Source organism: Anomalospiza imberbis, chromosome 28 (genome assembly GCF_031753505.1).
Source record: "Anomalospiza imberbis isolate Cuckoo-Finch-1a 21T00152 chromosome 28, ASM3175350v1, whole genome shotgun sequence".
Lineage (NCBI taxonomy): Eukaryota > Metazoa > Chordata > Aves > Passeriformes > Viduidae > Anomalospiza > Anomalospiza imberbis.
Window position 1 is genome coordinate 5,341,194 of NC_089708.1, and position 19,785 is coordinate 5,360,978.

The window sequence follows — 19,785 nt, forward strand, 5'->3', positions numbered from 1 at the left end:
GTTCCAAGGCGTTCCCGGCGCCCCGGGGGCACCGGTGGGACCTCCTGCCGCCTCCGAGCAGCAGCGGACGCCCAGGCCCCGCGCCCCCGTGCCCCTAGTGCCGGACTCCCCGTACCCCCCGTGTTTCCCGTGCCCCCGACCTCCCCCTCCCCTCGCCATTCCCGCGGGGGGGCGGTGCTGCAGGTCCCGCCCCGCGCCTGCAGGTGGCGCCCGCCGCCGCCGCCGCCGCTCGGGGGCGGGGCCCGGGCCGGGCGCGGCAGCGGAAGCGGAAGCGGCGGCGGAAGCGGCGGCGGAAGCGGCGGCGGAAGCGGCGGCGGCGCGGGCCGGGTCCGGGTCCGGTGGGGCGGGAGCGGCTGCGGCGGCCCCGGCGCTGCTCGTGCTGCGGCGCCTGCGCTCGGGGCTGGGGGAGCTCCCCGAGCCATCCCCTCGCTCCGGCCCCCGCTCTCTGGCCTGGTGGGCCCGGCCGCCGTGACGCTCGGCCCGCTCCTCGCCTGAGCAGCGTGGGTTTATCCAGCCGTGTGCGGGAGGGTTAGTCCACAAAGGTCCTGGGACACGCCGTATCGGAACTACCGAAATCAAAAATGATTCCATCAGCTGCTCCCCGCGATCGGCTCGGTCAGGACTGCGGCCATCCAATCAACCCAGCCGCCGGGCTCGCCCTGCAGATCCCCCTCTGCAGGGGCCCCGAGCGGGTTGGGGGTGCCGTGTGCCGTGTGCCGTGTCAACAGCCCCGAGAGGTGCCATCCCTAGTCCTTTTTGTCCCCGGGCGGAGCTGCTCCATCGCAGAAGGTCGGTCAGGCAGGAGCTGCCCCTGGTGAAGCTGTGCTGGCGGTCCTGAGTCACCTCGAGCCCTCCACGGGCCTCAGCACATCTCCCAGGAGGATTTGTTCCATAATCTTCCCAGGCGTAGAGCTGAGGCTGAGGAGCTGATCGTTCCCAGAGTCTAGGTATTTCTTTTCAATCAGGCATAGATCCTGTTTATGAACATTTTAATGTCTGTAATGTCTGTACTAACAGAGTGGAACAACATCCTTTGTTATGGGTTGTAAAACGTGTTTACAACTCTGCAGATACTTCAGGTTATTTATAAGTTGTCTAAGGAACTAGCTGAAAGTAGCAGAAAGTAGCCCAGGGCAGTGGCACTGTGGCCAGCAAATGTGGCTTGGTGAAGAAACAGCGGCATGGTGCCCCCCAGACCTGGGAGCTGTGCTGGGCAGGGGGGAACTCGGGGCACCCCCAGCCCTGTGCCGGGCGCTGCTGACATCCCCCAGCCCTGTGCCAGGCACTGCTGACATCCCCCAGCCCTGTGCCGGGCGCTGCTGACATCCCCCAGCCCTGTGCCAGGCGCTGCAGATGTCCCCCAGCCCTGTGCCGGGCGCTGCAGACGTCCCAGCCCTGTGCCGGGCGCTGCAGACGTGTCCCAGCCCTGTGCCGGGCGCTGCAGATGTCCCCCAGCCCTGTGCCAGGCACTGCAGTCATCCCAGCCCTGTGCCGGGCGCTGCTGACATCCCCCAGCCCTGGGCCGGGCACTGCAGACGTCCCAGCCCTGTGCCAGGCGCTGCAGACGTGTCCCAGCCCTGTGCCGGGCGCTGCAGACGTCCCCCAGCCCTGTGCCGGGCGCTGCAGACGTCCCCCAGCCCTGTGCCGGGCGCTGCAGACGTCCCTGCCCTGTGCCGGGCGCTGCAGACGTGTCCCAGCCCTGTGCCAGGCGCTGCAGACGTGTCCCAGCCCTGTGCTGGGCGCTGCAGACGTCCCAGCCCTGTGCCAGGCGCTGCAGATGTCCCCCAGCCCTGTGCCGGGCGCTGCAGACGTCCCCCAGCCCTGTGCCAGGCGCTGCAGACGTGTCCCAGCCCTGTGCCGGGCGCTGCAGACGTCCCTGCCCTGTGCCGGGCGCTGCAGACGTGTCCCAGCCCTGTGCCGGGCGCTGCAGACGTCCCAGCCCTGTGCCAGGCACTGCAGATGTCCCAGCCCTGTGCCGGGCGCTGCAGACGTCCCCCGGCCCTGTGCCGGGCGCTGCAGACGTGTCCCAGCCCTGTGCCGGGCGCTGCAGACGTCCCCCAGCCCTGAACCAGGCGCTGCAGACATCCCCCAGCCCTGTGCTGGGCGCTGCAGACGTCCCCCGGCCCTGTGCCAGGCGCTGCTGACATCCCCCAGCCCTGTGCCAGGCGCTGCAGACGTCCCAGCCCTGGGCCAGGCGCTGCTGACATCCCCCAGCCCTGTGCCGGGCGCTGCAGACGTCCCCCAGCCCTGTGCCGGGCGCTGCAGACGTCCCTGCCCTGTGCCGGGCGCTGCTGACGTCCCCCAGCCCTGGGCCAGGCACGCAGGGTGCTGGTGGCCAGGGCAGTCCTGCAGTGGTGCTGCTGGGCCTGTGGCATGGGCAGCAAATGACGGAGGAGACGGGAGAGGCGGCCCCACGGAGCTGCTTGCCCTGAGCCAAGGATTTTTCTGTCTCTGGTGCTCTGCCAGGAGGAGGTGCACCAGAATCCGGGAGGGAGAATGGCTGGGACAGCTGAGCTGGCCAAGGGCAGCTCTGTGCCATAGAGTGCCGTGCCCAGTGCGGGGGAGGTACCCAGAGCAAAGGGCTCACAGGGGTTTGGGGGCTGGTTTGGCATTGGTTTGCGGGTGGTGAGCAGTTGTAATGTGCATCACTTGTTTTCTCGGGTGTTCTCTCCCTCTCACCAAGTCCTTTTTAAAAATTAATTATTTTACTGTATTTCAGTTATTAATCTGTTTTTATCTCAGCCCACGAGTTCTGTTTTCTTCGCTTTCCTGAGTATGCTCCTTAGTCCATGAGGGGCAAGGTAAGTGAACAGCTTCACGTGCCAGCTGACAGTCCTTTTTGATGACTGATGTGGGGCACGAAGGGTTTGAGATAATTCCCAGGTGCCAGCTCCTGACTCCTCCAAGGGAACTCCAGGAAGCGTTTGGTCCAAGTTCAGGGCAGGTCTACACCAGCAGCTGCCTGATGCCATCAGGCACTTCCAGGAGCTCTGGGATTTGCTCTGGAGACATGTAAAGTCCCAGGTAGTCCCTGCAGGGTTTTCTAGAGCAGCTCTCCAGAGAACCCTGTGTGTGCTGGGGTGTGAGTTTGCGGGCCAAGTTGGGCAACTCCCTGGGGGCTTCCCTGGCAGGGGAGACCCTCCTGCAGCAGTTCTGTGTCAGGAAGGAGAGATGCATTGGACTTTTTCGGTCTTCAGCTTCTGTTTATTGTTATCAAAACTTCAGCACGCTGTCTGCACCAGACTCTGTGTGCAGGAAAAGCAGCACAAAAAAGGCTAACAATGTCGTGTTACACGGCCTTTTAAGTCTAATCAAAAACTAAGCTACCCAATTAAGAAGTGACACCTAAATTATTTTCCTTTCTAACCCAATAATTGACCCCTAAAGACCTGCAGTGCGGACTTTTCTACCCAATTACAAAATAACACCTAAACCCAAGAAGAAAGAGGAAGAAGGAAGTAAAATGAACTCGAGAGAGCACCCTGTATCCTCCATCTTGAACCCATCTGTAACATACTAAAAATCCTAAACCCTAAATTTCTCACCCATGTGACTTACTCCACTACTCTCTACAATCTCTTTCACACTTGTGGGCTTTCTAGTTTACCTCGAGGCTTTGGAAGTTTTCTCCATGAATGAGGGTCAAAGTCAGTGCTCCCCTGGGGGTCAGGACACCCCAGAGCAGACAGAGAAATACTCCTGGTGCCCTGGGTTTCTGCACTGTGGAAGGGCTAAATCTGGTGCCTCTGCCTGAGCTGTCACCAGCAGCTGGGGAATATTTGGGCCCGCCGTGGTGATGGCAGAATGTTGCTGGTAGAAGGCCCCATGAGGTCACAAAGCGCCCTGTGGAGCCGCAGAGCCAGGCCCTGCAGGTGTGCAGAGCACGTTGGGCGTCACGGGCTGCAGCAGCAGCGGCAGCAGCTGCACCATGGTGCAGGCACAGTGGGCCCTGACTCTCACCCTCCTCCTGGTGGCCCTGCCAGCCCAGCACGCTGGGGCTGCTCTGTGGCAAGCACAGGCCGTGGGTAGGTGGGCAGGCCGGGGCCAGCATGCAGCTCTGACAGATCTGACGAGCAGCAGTGACTCGCAGTTCACCTGGCACTCTTTCTGACTCAGAATCCATCTGACACTCTTTCTGACTTGGAATCCATCTGACACTCTTTCTGGCTTGGAATCCACCTGACACTCTTTCTGACTTGGAATCCACCTGGCACTCTTTCTGACTTGGAATCCACCTGACACTCTTTCTCACTTGGAATCCACCTGGCACTCTTTCTGACTTGGAATCCACCTGGCACTCTTTCTGACTCGCAGTTCACCTGGCAATTTTTCTGACTTGGAATCCACCTGGCACTCTTTCTGACTCGGAATCCACCTGGCACTCTTTCTGACTTGGAATCCACCTGGCACTCTTTCTGACTCAGAATCCACCTGACACTCTTTCTGACTCGCAGTTCACCTGGCACTCTTTCTGACTTGGAATCCACCTGGCACTCTTTCTGACTTGGAATCCATCTGACACTCTTTCTGGCTTGGAATCCACCTGACACTCTTTCTGACTTGGAATCCACCTGGCACTCTTTCTGACTTGGAATCCACCTGACACTCTTTCTCACTTGGAATCCACCTGGCACTCTTTCTGACTTGGAATCCACCTGGCACTCTTTCTGACTCGCAGTTCACCTGGCAATTTTTCTGACTTGGAATCCACCTGGCACTCTTTCTGACTCGGAATCCACCTGGCACTCTTTCTGACTTGGAATCCACCTGGCACTCTTTCTGACTCAGAATCCACCTGACACTCTTTCTGACTCGCAGTTCACCTGGCACTCTTTCTGACTTGGAATCCACCTGGCACTCTTTCTGACTTGGAATCCACCTGGCACTCTTTCTGACTCAGAATCCACCTGACACTCTTTCTGACTCGCAGTTCACCTGGCACTCTTTCTGACTCGGAATCCACCTGGCACTCTTTCTGACTCGCAGTTCACCTGGCACTTTTTCTGACTTGGAATCCACCTGACACTCTTTCTGACTTGGAATCCACCTGGCACTCTTTCTGACTTGGAATCCACCTGGCACTCTTTCTGACTTGGAATCCATCTGACACTCTTTCTGACTCAGAATCCACCTGGCACTCTTTCTGACTTGGAATCCACCTGGCACTCTTTCTGACTCAGAATCCACCTGACACTCTTTCTGACTCGCAGTTCACCTGGCACTTTTTCTGACTTGGAATCCACCTGACACTCTTTCTGACTCGGAATCCACCTGACACTCTCTCTCCGAAGTGCTGGAGCATGCGGCGGTGCAGGAGGAGGCACCTCAGGAAGGCCGTCAGGTGGTGCCAGGCCCTGGGGAAAGCACCGGGGCCTTTCACACGGCAGGTGTGTGGGTAATCGCTGTCCTTTGGCCGCTCGGCCCCGGCTGGCTGCAGACTCTGCCCCGTGCCAAGCTGCCAGCGCACAGCCGGTGCTCTGGGGTGACTGTCACCTCTGGGCTGCAGGCTGTTGCTGTTGCCATCCCAGGGACACACGCTCGGACGCTCTGTGGGTGCAGCAAGATGCTCACCACCTCTCACACTCCCTTCTCAGGGATTCCAGGACTTTGCTCTTTTGGGAATGAGGCCACCTGGGCACCCCTCAGCAAACTATGGGAAATGCAACTCTGGATTTAATGTCCCTCCAACAGCACCTGCATCCCGGGCTTTGCTGTGAGACCCTGGAGGCCCTGACACAACAGAGGGCGATCCCTCCTCAGAACTGGGGTCCAAAGGGGTGCACTCTCAGATCGGCATGGCTGAGGGGGACCCTACATCATCCTCCTGCAAACTCTGTGCCTGAGCCATGCTGAACGTTTACATTTTCCTTATCCTTGACAGTGCTGGCCAACCCTGGGGAAGGCCCTCATGCCGGGATATGGGAATGCTTTCAAAATTATCCAGGCACTGAGCAGTCCTGCCACGGGTTGTAAGTGGGAGACGAGTCCTGAAAACTGGGGGCAGGCGAACGCTGCCTGTACTGCAGAAAAGGCAGTAGGGGAGAGGGAAGTTCAGGTACCTCCCCAGAGGGCCTGACTGCATCCCCTTGGGGGTGTGGGTGAGAGCTGGGGATGGCTCTCCTTGACACAGGAATGGGGTTTGTCCATCTCACTCCAGGGGTCGGCTGGTCAGACAGTTGTGCTCCCTCCATGCTCTCTGTCCAGCCCCCTGAGTCCTGTCCGTGGGGACAGCTGTATCCTTCAGCATCGGAGTCACCATCCAGCGCAGCACCTGCCGAGCCCTGAAAAGGAAGATGGGCAAGTGCAAGAGGAATTGTGGACAAATGTGAAGGATCCCCAGGGACAGGGAGCAAAGCCTGGCTGTGCTGTGTTCTTCCATGATCCTCTTCCCTGTTCTGTTGTTCCATCAGGACAGATGGTGCTCCAGGGCATGAGGGGAGCTCCTTGTGGGGTCTGGTTGCAGCTGTAGGCACAGGTGAGATTGCCAGAAGTGTGCAGGACACACTGAGGTGCACAATTGGTTCTCCAGGTGTGAACAGCCTGAGCCTCAACAGCGCTGTCAGCAGGAGATCCGCCAGCGCTGGGAGCACCGGAGCAGAGCCGACCGCTGTGGATAACGGGGCAGACCCAAACGCTGTGCTGGGCAGGGCAGACACAGATGCTGTGGAGGCTAATTCTTTCCAGAAGTACTGCATCGAAGGCATCGTGGCGGTCCTTGGCTCAATGCTGCTGGGCATGGTGCTGTGTTGTGTGCTCCATGTGTGGAGGAAGAGGAGAAAGTGAGTTGGCGGGGCAGAGGGGAGCTGCCGAAGCAGTATTGGGTGGCATGAGGTGTTTCGAGCTCTGGGTGCCCAGTAAGTCACTGTGGATGTTGGTGCTGTGGGCTGGCACTCGGTGCCCTGGGGTGCCCACGGCCCGCGGGGTGCCCAGCGCTGCTCCGCACCCTCACACCCACCCTGCGCCTCAGCAGCTTCCTCTGTCCGCAGGCGCCTCGCAGCTGCCTGAGCCAGCTCGGAGTGCCCAGACAGCCAGAGAAGCCAGCAGAATATTTGGAGAATTTTTATATTTTTAAATAAAGAACAGCAGCACAATTAATTGTGTTGTACTGGCAGCAAACTCACATGGGTGCCACTGCGGGGCCTGGGGGTCCCCTGGGTACTGAGGGGGTGTGGGGAGCCCCACGATGCCACTGATTCAAATTGATTCTAATTTGATTTTCACTACAGGTATTATCCATGCTGTAAGCAATACAGTGACCCTGGACATGACCCTTTGTTGTGATTTGCAAATTCGTATTAATTCCACCTGAACACGAGGAAGAACTTCTCTATGCAGGTGACCACACACTGGAACAGATTGCCCAGGTTGTGGAGTCTCACCCACTTGGGGTATTCCAGGACTGTCTGGACACAATTCTTTGCAATGTGCTCTGGATGACCTTGCTTGAGGAGGGCAGTGCGACCAGATGATCCCACCGTTGTCGCTTTCAACCTTATCCACAATGTGGTTCAAGTTTGTTTTCACTAATACCTTTGCCAGTGATCCACCAGCACGCAGTGAGTGGAAGGGGTCTCCCATGCAGGTGAGATTGTTTCATATGCTTGGGCACCATCTCCTGGAGAAATGCATGGCAAGGAAAGGAGCTGATGAGTGAGCTGGGGCTGACCTTGACAGGGCTTTTTCCATCCCAGCTTACTGGAACACCAGGAAAAGGTGGGCTGCCTGTGCAGGTGTCCCCTGTGGAGCTCTGCCACAGGACCCTTGTGGCTGGCTGCTGTCCTGAGCAGGCACTGAGTGCTTCCCAGCCTCCAGCAACACACAGACCCAGGAATACTTTATATCTATTCTGTTCTATACCTTTTGTCATGACATATTAACACTCTGTGGTTCACGCATTTATTCTGAACCTGCTTTCCTGTTGCTCCAACAAACCAAACTATCCACGAATCTGGATCATGTAAGTTCTCACGGAATGTGACCGCACTTATGGTGCCCAGTTGGTGACACAGGGAGGGGCCATGTAGGCACATGTGGCAGGGGTGAGAGCAGTGAAACAACTTTTGGGGTGAGGTAAGGAGAGAGAGATCATTCAACAGTTAAGTCATGGGCAAAACACTTGACTCAGGAAAATGAATTTTAATTTATTACCAATTAACAACCAAGTAGGACAACATGAAATAAGAGGATCAGTCAGGAGTGGAGCCCGGGTAGGCAGGGACACCAACAGCTTGGGTGCTGGGGGTTTCTGGAATGCTGGTGACACTTAAGAGGTCCAGAGTGTGCCAATGAGTGTTGGGATGCCCAGTGATGCTGTTGAACACCAGGGCACGTGCAGGGACCTGCAGGTCAAAGCCAGCACCAGGACTGGGAGTGGTGATGCCAAGCAGGTGGATTCCAGGGCACACTCAGCATCCATCAAAGGCTCCTAGTGCAGGAGTTACAGACTTACTGGTGTTACTGGGGCGGGGGGATGTCGTCTGTAGGTGAGACGGCCACAGGCTGGAGTGTTTTCCAGGGCATTTCCCTGCAGCTCCCAGAGTGCTGCCTCACTGCTTTAAGTGCCTCCAGTGTCACAGTCCCACTGCTCAGGGGTGGGGCTCACTGTAGCAGTGAAGCTGAGGAAGGTCTAAGGAACCCCTCCCAGTGCTGGGAACCTGCAGTGTATTGTCCCGGGGCATCTCAAAGGGCCGCCCAGCCTGCTCCTTCCCAGCACATCCTTGGCCCTGCACCCCATCTGTTCAGTTCTGGGATCAATGCTGCTCCCCATGTGCAAGGCTCTGTACTCCTCTGTACCCTCTGCAAGGCTCAGTGCTACACCCTCCCACACTTGGCCACACACCTGCACACTTTGTGCTGTGCCCCATGTTTGGTGCTGCACCCCATGTACCTGTTTCTGCACCCTGTGTGCCCAGTACTGCTCCCCAGACCTGCCTCTGCCCCTGCAGGGGTGTAGACACACCTGGATCCCTTCTCAGATTTGGGATACAGGGTTATGGGATCTAGGGGCCCAGAACATGGATCCTACCAGCTTCATCCAGGGACCCCTGCCACAGCTTCCTCCCCAGTTCACGCACACAGGGCAGATTAGGACACCCAAATGGTTACAGGAATGTGGAGCGGGGACAGGGGAAAGGTGTGGGGTCATCCCCTGCTAATGCTTTGGCGAGCTGAGAGTGGCAAGGGGTCCCCAGGTTCCAGGTACACGTCCCTCCGTACCCCCCAGGCCCAGCCCGGGCTGTGCTGTGGCTCTGTGCACCCAGTGCTGCACGTGGCCCGGGACACAGGGCCCATGGGGACACGGGACGGACTCTGGCCGGGTGACGCAGGGGCAGCCATGCAGCAGGGCTGGGGCACCCTAACCACTTCCCCCCGTACCAGGTGCCATCTGCAGTCCCTTGTCACTAGCGTCGCCGTGACGCGATGGCCCGGCCGCAGCCAGCCCCCAGCCGCTGACCCGTGAGGCGGCACAACCCCCGGCCAGACACCCCAGCTTCCCATGCCGGCTGACCCGCTGCCCTGGGGCTGCCCGTGGCCTCTGACCACTGAGCCATGGTTCCTGCTGGGCAACGATCACCCCGAGATGGGAATGGGCACGGGCGCTCCCCCTGCTCAGGGCACACGCGTGTGCACACGTATGCGCAGATGGGGCTCACCCCTGCCTGTGTCCCCCGGGCTGGAGGTGCTGGGGGGGACCCTGCAGGACCTGCTGGGAGCTTGCAGGATCCCCTGAGCCGCCACCACTCAGCTGCAGATGCTGGTGGGTACTGGTTTCAGTCCCCACGTGCGCTCCTTGCTGAGGCCGGTGGGTGCCCCTGGGTTGGTGCTGGTCTCAGCCAGTGCAGGCACAAGGCCCATGCGTGACGCCAGTTCAGAGCTGGAATGGGACTGAGCCACACTGGAGTGCCAGCCCAGTGGTCAGCAGCTCAGCGCCCGCCTGAGCTGGTGCAGCACTGTTGCTGTGCCGGGCAGAGGCTGGTCATGCTGGAGCTGAGCAGAACTGTTCCACAGGTGGGCCGGACCCACACGGATCCACACCCATGCCAAAGCGTGTCAGGCTGTGCTGGAGCCCAGCCTGGGCCCTCACACATGCTGGGCTGTGCCCGTGCCCCAGTAGAGCAGAGCCCACCTCGGTGGCAAGCCATGCTGGATGTGCCCGAGCCGAGTCAAGGCCACACCCGTGCAGGGCTGAGCCAGACAATGCCAGGGCACAGCACACATCCTGCGTCAGGATGTGCCACACCTGTGCTGGGTCGTGCCAGAGTCGAGTCAGCCCACTGTCGGGCTGGGCCGTGCTGGTGCCGTGCCGGCCATGCCGTACCGACGGTGGTGCCGGTGGTGGCGCCGGGCCGGGCCGAGCCATGCCGTATCGCCGCCGGTGCCGGGCCGTACCAGTGCCGGTGCCGGTGCCGGTGCCGGGCCGTACCGGCGCCGGTGCCGGTGCCGGGCCGTGCCGGCGCCGGTGCCGGGCCGTGCCGGGCCGTACCGGTGCCGGACCGTGCCGGTGCCGGGCCGTACCGGTGCCGGTGCCGTACCGGTGCCGGTGCCGGTGCCGTACCAGTGCCGGTGCCGGTGCCGGTGCCGTACCGGTGCCGGTGCCGTACCGGTGCCGGTACCGGTGCCGGTGCCGGTACCGGTGCCGGTGCCGTACCGGTGCCGGTACCGGTGCCGGTGCCGGTGCCGTACCGGTGCCGGTACCGGTGCCGGTACCGGTGCCGGTGCCGGTGCCGGTGCCGGTGCCGGTGCCGTGCCGGTGCCGTACCGGTGCCGGTGCCGGTGCCGTCCCTCCACCCGGGGCACGCCGAGCCCGCACGTGGTTCTCAGGCGCGCTGCCCGCGCGGGGGGGCGGGGCCGGGCCCCGGCTCCGTGCTCGGCGCTACCCAATGGCGGCGCGGCCCCGCCCTTTCCTCGGCGGGCGGGCCAATGGGCAGCGAGGGCGCTGCCGGGCCCGGCGGGAGGGCGGGGCTGCGGTCACGTGGGGGCGGGGGGCGGTGTTAAAGGCGCCGGGCGCCGCGGCCGCGTCAGTCCGGGCGGCGGGGGCGGCCGGCACCGGGGGGGCCCGGCCCTGAGCGCGGCGGGGCAGCGGCGGCACCGGCACCGGCACCGTTCACCTGAGCTCCGCCGGTGAGCGGAGGTGACGAGCAGGGCCGCGCACGCACACGCACACGCAGGGCGGCGGGAGGGGGCGGTGGCGCGCGCGGGAGCGGCCGTTACCGGCGGCGGGAAGGGCCGGTATCCGGTGCTCACCCTGGGAGCACCCTGCTCATCCGGTGGTAAGCTCTGTCTTTCCCGCAGGATGAAGAGTGGCGCAGACCATGGCGCGGCACCCGGCCCCCAGCCCCTGCGACCGACGGGCCCGTAGGACGTCGCAGTCTCCCCGAGCCCTATAGCGATCCCTCTATTTAATTTTATACCTAATTTATTAACCATCGCCCCGCCCCCGCCATGGAACCCACGGTGCCCACCGCCCCCATGGCTGACTTCCTCTGGATGCTGGTCCTGGGTTTCATCATTGCCTTCGTCCTGGCCTTCTCTGTTGGCGCAAACGACGTGGCTAACTCCTTTGGCACGGCTGTGGGCTCGGGGGTGGTGACCCTGCGGCAGGCCTGCATCCTGGCCAGCGTCTTTGAGACGGTGGGCTCTGTCCTGCTGGGAGCCAAGGTCAGCGAGACCATCCGGAAGGGACTGATTGATGTGGAGATGTACAACTCCATGCAGCAGCTGCTGATGGCAGGTTCGATCAGCGCCATGTCTGGTAAGGAGCAGGGAGGTCGCAGTGTCGGGGCACTGTGTCCCAGGGTGACGGCTCTCTTAGTAGGCTGCTTCTTCTCCAGGATCTGCTGTGTGGCAGCTGATGGCTTCGTTCTTGAAGCTCCCCATTTCTGGTACCCACTGCATCGTTGGAGCGACCATTGGCTTCTCACTGGTGGCCCAAGGGCAAGAAGGTGTCAAGTGGTCTGAGTTGCTGAAGATTGGTAAGTCCAGCTGGCAGGGCCACCCCAGCCATGGACCCCATGTGTCCCTGGGCTTCCTTTTCCAGCAGCAGGAAGCTGATTGTGCCTTCCACTTTCTAGTGTTGTCCTGGTTCATCTCACCCCTCCTTTCGGGCATCATGTCTGCTGTCCTGTTCTTCCTCGTCCAGAGGTTCATCCTCTGTAAGGTAAGGGCTATCTGCCCTGTTTTCTGGTACGTTGGGGCTCTTGGCTGCTCTCAATGGACTCGTTGGTTGGCCTCTGGTCACCAGGGCTTCTGCTGGCACATCCTGGAGTGTATATGCTGGCATCAGGGGAGCCCTTTGGGAGCTGAAGTAGTGAGAAAATGGGGCCTGTGGCCACTCCACAGAGTGGACTTGGAGGGTTTTGGGGCATCACCTCCCCTCTGAAACATGGGAGTTGTCTTGCCTGGCTTCAGCAGGAGCAGCCCAGTTTCCCAGTAATGCAGTAGCTCAGAACTGATAAGGCCAGAGCTGTCGGCTGGGCTTTTCCAAAATCCTGGTGTAAGGGGTTTTTTTTTCCCATGGGGTGGGCTGCAGATGAAGGTGGTTATCCACAGCCATGGCATTCCTCAGCTGGGAGGGACAGAATTGTTCCTGAGGCTGGGGAAACCACATTCCTTCCACCTGAGACCCCAGCTATGCAGAGAAACTCCAGCATTTTCTTCTGCATATCTGAGGTTAAATTCCTTTAGGTTTTACCTCTGACGATTGAAGAGATGTTAAGATCTTATCACTGGCAGCCCTTTAAAGCAGCTCAGCTTCACCACTGTCACAGTAACCTTGTTTAACCAGCCTCCCAAAGCGTGGCTGGCCCTGTCACGCTCCATCTTGGTGCTGAACAGTCCGGTTGCTCCGTGCTGCTTGGCATTCAGGAAGGCTTGGTGTGCTTGTCCTGATGCCAAATCCCAATTGCTGGGCAGCAGTGGGGATTAAATGCTCCTGGTGCTGGGGTGAGGGCCTTGCTGCCAGATATGTGGTCAAATAAGCTCCTTTGTGACTAATGGACTTTTTATTTTGTTCAAGTCAGTTGGAAAGGGGTAAAAGCTTTGAAAGTTCTTGGGGAATTGAAAGAAAAATATAAGTGGAGGTGGCAGTTTGGGGAGCCAGAGAAAGGGTTCAGAAGCCAGCTAAAGATGAGTTGTTCCAGGCTTGGGGGTGCTGGAACGCTTGGCTGGGCCTGCCCTAGCTCTCTGGGGAGCCAAGTGGGATCCAGGTGTTGTTCTACCTCGTGCCCTCCCAGCCAGGGGCCGTCTGACCATGGGTTGTTCCCTAAAGGCTGTTGGGAGCTGTCACCTGCAGGTGACTGAGGGCACAAACCCCTTCTGGAAAGACTCTGTTGCTAAGCTGCTCCTTGGCTGCTGCACAGCGCCCCAGTCTACCTCTCTACAGCACTGGTTTGTGTTTTCCAGGCAGATCCTGTTCCCAACGGCCTGCGAGCTTTGCCCGTCTTCTATGCTTGCACTGTGGGAATCAACCTCTTCTCCATCATGTACACTGGGGCGCCCTGTAAGTGCACAGCAGAATGTTTGAACCTGACTTTTGAAATTCTTTCTAAAGCCTCCATTAAATGCACGATTTACCCCTTTTTTGCTTTACAGGGCTGAGATCTCCTAGAAGGCGGCTGGCCTGTGCCGGTTACGGAAGGCGGCAGGCTAGCCTGCACTGTCTGGGCTAGGTAGTTGCCCAGCCAAAGAGACCTGCTCAAACTAAACTCCTCCAGACCTTTCTCCTTAGACTTCCCAGGACTGGCCAATAACATGACTTCCCCTTCCCTTCTCTTACCTGTGCTAAAACTCGGGTATCTGCTGGCTGCCAAAGAGGCTCTTCAGGCTGCCGGTAGTGGGGCTAGGAGCAGGGAATGGGGCTGCGCCTCCTGGTTCATCCTCTCCCTAAAAACAAGCAAATTTCTCTTGTCGAGAAGAGCTGGCCCGTGTGCTGCAGAGTCTGAGCTTCAGGTGGAAAAGCCAAACTAAGATGCTGTGTTGCAGGGGACAGGTCGCGAGCAGGACTAAGAGAGGGCTCAGCAGGGCTAGGTGGATTTGCCCGTGGAGCTAGAGGCTCAGTCACCTCTGTTGTTTGCTGGGATGACTCGGCCTGAGCTGTTTTCTGGTGTGAGCGCGGGTTTCCTGTTGTGGAGGAGCCTCTGGAGGTGGGATGCGGGCAGGCAGTGCTGGCTCTGGCAGGGCTTACTCTGTAAACAGTGGCTGGAAAATTTTTTGGAGGGATGTCAGCTTCCCCGAGCTCTCCAGCATGGGGGAGAGGAGGACAGGCCTGCAGTGCTGGGGGCACCAGGGCTGCTCCAAAATCACTTGATCACTTGGCATGTCCAAAGTGGATCTGTGTTTATCCTGAGCCCTGAACTGCTGAGTGAGCTCTAGGCTGCTTGAGCACATGGTTTGCAGGCAGACCTGTGCCTGGTTGAGGTGTCTGATCTGCTTCAGGAGCAATAAGTCACTGCCTGCAGCAGCAAATGCAGGGTTTGGATAGTCACAAGCACCTGATGCCCTGCCTGGGCTGGTGTGATGCCAGTCCTCTGCTCAAAGTCAGGCTGCCTGTGAGAATGCTCCTGAGTGCGTCATGTATCACCTCAGATGCCATGAAGCCTAAATTCTTGACTCCTGGAGCAGAAGAGCTGCTCTCCCCTGCAGCTGCAGGGGCTGGAGAGCTCTGGGGGGGAGCAGCCCAAGCATCCGTGTCCTCTCCAGAGCAGGGAAGCAGCACCGGCACTGCAGCAGCCACACTGGGAGCTGTTTTTTCCTTTGACATTGCAGCAAATGAGGAGACAAGAGCTGTGTGGAGCCTGGGGCATGCACCGCTCTGTGCAGGGTTTGGCTGGGGGAAGGGGCTGTGAAGGATCAGCTGCTGAAGGGATATGACCTGTGGGGCTGAGAGTATACCTGGGGTCTCGGCATGGTCAGTGATGCCTTCCCAGCAGTGTTTCTCCCTGGCAGGTGGATTAGCTCAGGGCTGTTGCAGGTGATGGAGTCCCTGTGCCTGGGAAAACCAAAGTCATATATCGAGGAGGGTTTTGCCCGGAGGTTTTCAAAGATCCGTTGTTTTATTTCCTAGTGCTGGGCTTTGACAAACTTCCTCTGTGGGGTATCCTCCTAATTTCGGCGGGGAGTGCTGTTGTCTGTGCTCTCATCGTCTGGTTCTTTGTATGTCCAAGAATGAAGAAGAAAATTGACCGTAAGTACCACGTCCCTCTGCGATCCTCGGGGAAGGGCACGCTCTGGCTAACCGACTTCTCTTCCCTGTGGGAGATCCCATTAGCTGTGGGGCTGTTATTAACAGAATCCTCATCTTCACTCGGGGATTAACCTGCTCTGAGTCACTGGGAAACTCGCCACACTGGGCTCTGCCTGCTCCTAACCCAGGCACCCAAACCCCCCCCAGGAGCAGCAGCTGTGCTGATTGATCTGCAGGGTGAGCTCTCCTGGAGCTGTGGGCAGTATCAGACAGCTTGTCCCTCTCTAATAGAGGAGAGAGAAGGCAAGAGGCAACGTGCCTTTTGTAACCTTTAATCTTCTCATACCTGCTGAGCAATCCTTGGCCTGGCTGATGCAGATCACAAGTTTAAAGCTGATGAAATCCTTTCCCTGTAGCAAAAAATCCAAAACACTCTATTGAAAGGCATCCAAAGGATCAGCCTGGAGCTCTGCCTCTGGAGCAGTGCTTGGAACTGCATGTGGTCCTGAATATCAATGATGTGTGCAAGCTGAGGCCTTGGGAGTTGGTGATGAGGGGATGTCCTTGCTGTGCTGGTGTAATTGGGGTGTGACTAACAGCTTTATGGCTGCTCTTGACAGTCCTCCAGCTGTTTAACTGTTTAACTCTGTTTAACTCCTGCCTGTGAGGTGAGGTGGGCTCTTCTGCCTGTCAGACGTGGTCCCTGCCTGCCCAGAGCATCCCTGGGAGGAGGTGGGCATGCAGGGGGAGACAGTTCTGCTGGGACTGGATGCCAGGATGAAGGGTTGATGCCACAACCCAGCCCCTGAGGCAAACAAAGTGACAGGGAAATGGTCATGTTTGTGACAAGAAGGCGGTTTTGGTTGTTGTCTGAAGGAGCTGACCTCATGTTTTCACCTGGAGAAAACATGCTTTTACTGTTAGAGGCGGAGGAACAGCCTCAGGTCCCACAGCTTGGTGCTGCTGGTTTGGCTCCCCAGGGTGGACAGGAAACCAGGCTGCCTTTGTGGGGTGGAGACCAGCTCCTGTTTGGGTTTGTCATCCACCAGTGGAAGCTGGAGAGGAGCCCAGGCTGGAGCTGCTGGGCTGGTAGAGGAGCTGGGCTCTTCTGGGCGCCTCTCTGTCAGCTTCAGGGGTCATAGCCGCTCCAGAAGTGGGTCCAGAGCATCCCACTGCCCACAGGGATGGGAAAAACATGGCCCAAAGAGGAACCTCTGCACTTAGACATTACTGACATAAAAGCCCCATAATGTGTTCACCACACCCCGTGTGGGTGGGGGTGCCTAAAAATAGGGGATGAGCTGGCTTAGATGGTTTGGCTGTTGTGCCCGGGACAAGGTGTGACTGTCCAGCAGTTTCCAAGGTTCAGGATGTGGAGGAGCTGTAAATTTTATTTGGCTGCCATAAATCTGAGTGGCAAGGGGTGTGGGCTTGCTGCTGGCATTGGGTGCAGTGGAAGAAAGGGTTTTGATGGTGGCTGCCCTTCTTCACAGGAGAGATAAAATCAAGTCCTTCCGAAAGCCCCTTGATGGAGAAGAATGTTTGCCCAAAGGAGGAGCAAGAGGAGGCCAAGATGCCCCTGGGTGATGCCAAGGGCCCTGCTGCTGATGCAGGGTCAGCCATCCCCCCCCGGGCAGGGGTGGAGGAGAGGATGGTCTCCTTCAACCTGGGGGAGCTGGAGGAGGCCCCAGAGCAGGAGAGGCTTCCCAGCCTCGACCTGAAGGAAACAAGCATTGACAGTGGTGAGTAGCAGGGGGTGATTCGGGTGGTAAGACTTCCCCAACCCCAGGCACCCCTTGGTGCTAACCCCTCCACCTGCTGTCCCTGCTCGCAGGAGCTGTGCGGCTGCCCAATGGCAACCTGGTCCACCTGAGCCAGGCAGTGGGCCACCAGCTGGGCTCAGGTGGGCAGTACCAGTACCACACTGTGCACAAGGACTCCGGCCTCTACAAGGAGCTGCTGCACAAGCTGCACCTAGCCAAGATGGGGGACTGCATGGGGGACTCGGGGGACAAGCCCCTGCGGCGCAATAACAGCTATACCTCCTACACCATGGCCATCTGTGGCATGCCCCTGGACTCTCTGCGTGCCAGGGACAGCGAGGAGGGGGAGAAGCTCAGCTGGTCTGTGGTGGACACTAAGAAGAGGGTCCGCATGGACAGCTACACGAGCTACTGCAACGCAGTGGCAGATGCACACCCGGCTGCAGACGTGGACCTGAACACAGCCCAGGCAGAGCTGGGTGCCACTGACCGCAAGGGCAGCAGTAGCTCCCTGGAAGAGTGGCATGAGCAGGACAAGCCTGAGGTGTCTCTACTCTTCCAGTTCTTGCAGATCCTCACAGCCTGTTTTGGCTCCTTCGCTCATGGTGGCAATGATGTCAGGTCAGTGGAGTTAGTGGGAGCCAGGGAGGCTGCTAGCTGGGGCTAGTGCTCACAGAACCATGGAATCACAAAATAGTTTTGGGTGGAAGGGACTTAAATCTTGTTCCAGCCCCCTGCCATGGACATGTTGCTCCTTGTGCCGTCCAACCTGGCCTTGGAACACTTCCAGGGATATTCTATCTTGCCAAGAGCCTCTGGCCCTCTAGACCAGATCCTCTTTCTCTTCCAGCAATGCCATTGGGCCCCTGGTTGCACTCTTCCTGGTCTATCAGACGGGCGATGTGGCTACCAAGGTGGCAACTCCCATCTGGCTGCTTCTCTATGGGGGTGCAGGGATTTGCATTGGCCTGTGGGTCTGGGGAAGGAGAGTCATCCAGACGATGGGGAAGGACCTGACTCCCATCACACCATCCAGGTAAGGGCTACCATGGAGCTGAGGGGAGGTTCCATGCAGCCTGAGAGCTGCATTCTGCTCCAGGAGCCCCTCTCCATTCTCTCTCTTGGGAGTTTCAGTGGTGGAGCTGGGGTGTGTGTGGCTCCAACACCTTGCTGCATCCTGGGGGGTTCATCCAGGGGTCTGGAGAGCCGAGCTGTGCTGCCTTGAGCTGAGCCCACCGGGTGTTTTGGGGTATCCAGTGCCCCTGTTCTGATCTGCTTTCTGTCCCTGCAGCGGCTTCAGCATTGAGCTGGCGTCAGCGCTGACGGTGGTCATTGCCTCCAATGTTGGCCTCCCAATCAGCACAACCCACTGCAAGGTAGGAGGGGTAGGGGGGGTGGCTTTGGCTCAGTGTGAGCGCAGTGTTCCCAAATCTTGGTGCTCGTAGGGCTGAGCTGTGTGGGAGGCCCCACTCTGGGCCACTGGCCACTGTCAGCTTCCAGCTCCACCACTTGCATCTCAATGTGAGGTGGCAGTGGCTGCCCAGCCTCGGGGTGGGTCCCTGGGGCACTCGGGAGATGATGGGAGAACAAAACCCCTTTCATGGTCCCCTAGGCTCTGCCAAGAGGCCCTGGGAGCCCGAGTGCTGCGGGATCCTGGTCCTGTCACCCCTCTGGGGTGGCAACTCCTTGCCCTGCATTCCCTGCCTGTGCTCTGTGAGGTCTCCACAGGCCGGAGCAGGACCCGGGGCTCTGGCCTGAGGGGTGAAGGAGCGCATGTTTGGGGGGTGCAGATGGCTGCTCTGCTGCTGAGCCGTGCCCTGACTCCTTGTGCAGGTGGGCTCAGTCGTCTCAGTGGGCTGGCTGCGCTCCAGGAAGGCAGTGGACTGGCGCCTCTTCCGAAACATCTTCATGGCCTGGTTTGTCACTGTCCCCATCTCCGGCCTCATTAGTGCTGCCATCATGGCTGTCTTCAGGTTTGCCGTCCTGAAGGTGTGAGGGCACCGGGGCTCCCACTGCTCCTGCTTCCCACTGCTGTCCTCCCTCGAGGAGCCACTGAAGCTGCCTGCTGTGGGGTGGCGGCTGCGCCCATCTGCGCATAGTGCTGTCACTGAAGTTTTTGTTTTTTTTAATATAACTGTCTTTGCGCTAACATTGTGGGGGTGCACTGCCAGGGCTGTATCTGCCCCCAGGTGACCCCCCTGATCTGCTGTAGCTGTAGATAAGCAGTTACTGGGGGCCACTTTCTCACTTCACCTGGTAGTGATTTCTTGGGGGAAGGACAGAGGTTGGTCCTTGCCTGCCCTGGAACAAAGGGCTAGGGAGTCGTGGGGTGCCCCTCTTGCAGGCTGTTCAGTGTTCAGCTTTGCCTCCGTTGCCGTAGTGCTGTGGACACCATCCTGCTCGGGGGCCCTGGGGGCTGCCCTGTGGCCCCCTGTCACTGCTGCTACCTCGGACTTAATAAAGATTTCCTTCGTAGGCCAGTGCTGCCTGTGGTTCTGGGGCTTTGGCACATGGTGAGGGCCCCAAATGCTGCCCCATAGCCCTCCCTACCTTGGCCCTCCGCCCCAGGAGGGAGCTGGGCACAAAGATAAGAGCCCCACGTGCCCGTGTATCACGGGAGGGGCTGTAAACAGCCCTGCGCAGGGGTTATCGGGGCCCTGCACCTGGGGCTGGCTCCTGCCCCGCTCGTCAGCCCCGTCCCCGCTGTGGAGCGATGTGTGTGTGTGTGTGTCTGTGTCTGTGTGTGTGTGTGTGTCCGGCCCTGCATCCGTCCCTCCGCAGCCCTGGGACAGCAGCTGCTCCGCAGCCCCTCCGTGTGCCGCGGGATGCTCCCTCCTGCCC

At 59.2% G+C, this 19,785-nt stretch overlaps 1 protein-coding gene across 2 annotated transcripts; it reads left to right on the forward strand.

Moving 5' to 3' along the window:
- Window positions 1–11,013: 11,013 nt before the first annotated feature.
- SLC20A1 (solute carrier family 20 member 1) lies at window positions 11,014–19,424 on the forward strand. 2 transcript variants are annotated; one of them, XM_068174326.1, is made up of 11 exons: window positions 11,014–11,131; window positions 11,293–11,752; window positions 11,832–11,972; window positions 12,072–12,157; window positions 13,402–13,498; window positions 15,062–15,181; window positions 16,675–16,923; window positions 17,016–17,565; window positions 17,795–17,980; window positions 18,236–18,320; window positions 18,778–19,424. In XM_068174326.1, the coding sequence occupies exons 2-11, from the start codon at window positions 11,443–11,445 to the stop codon at window positions 18,937–18,939; spliced, it is 1,986 nt and encodes a 661-aa protein (XP_068030427.1). In that variant the 5' UTR covers window positions 11,014–11,131; window positions 11,293–11,442; the 3' UTR covers window positions 18,940–19,424. The 2 variants fall into 2 exon arrangements, with proteins under 2 accessions (XP_068030427.1, XP_068030428.1); XM_068174327.1 differs by having other exon boundaries at window positions 11,025–11,121.
- Window positions 19,425–19,785: the final 361 nt, after the last annotated feature.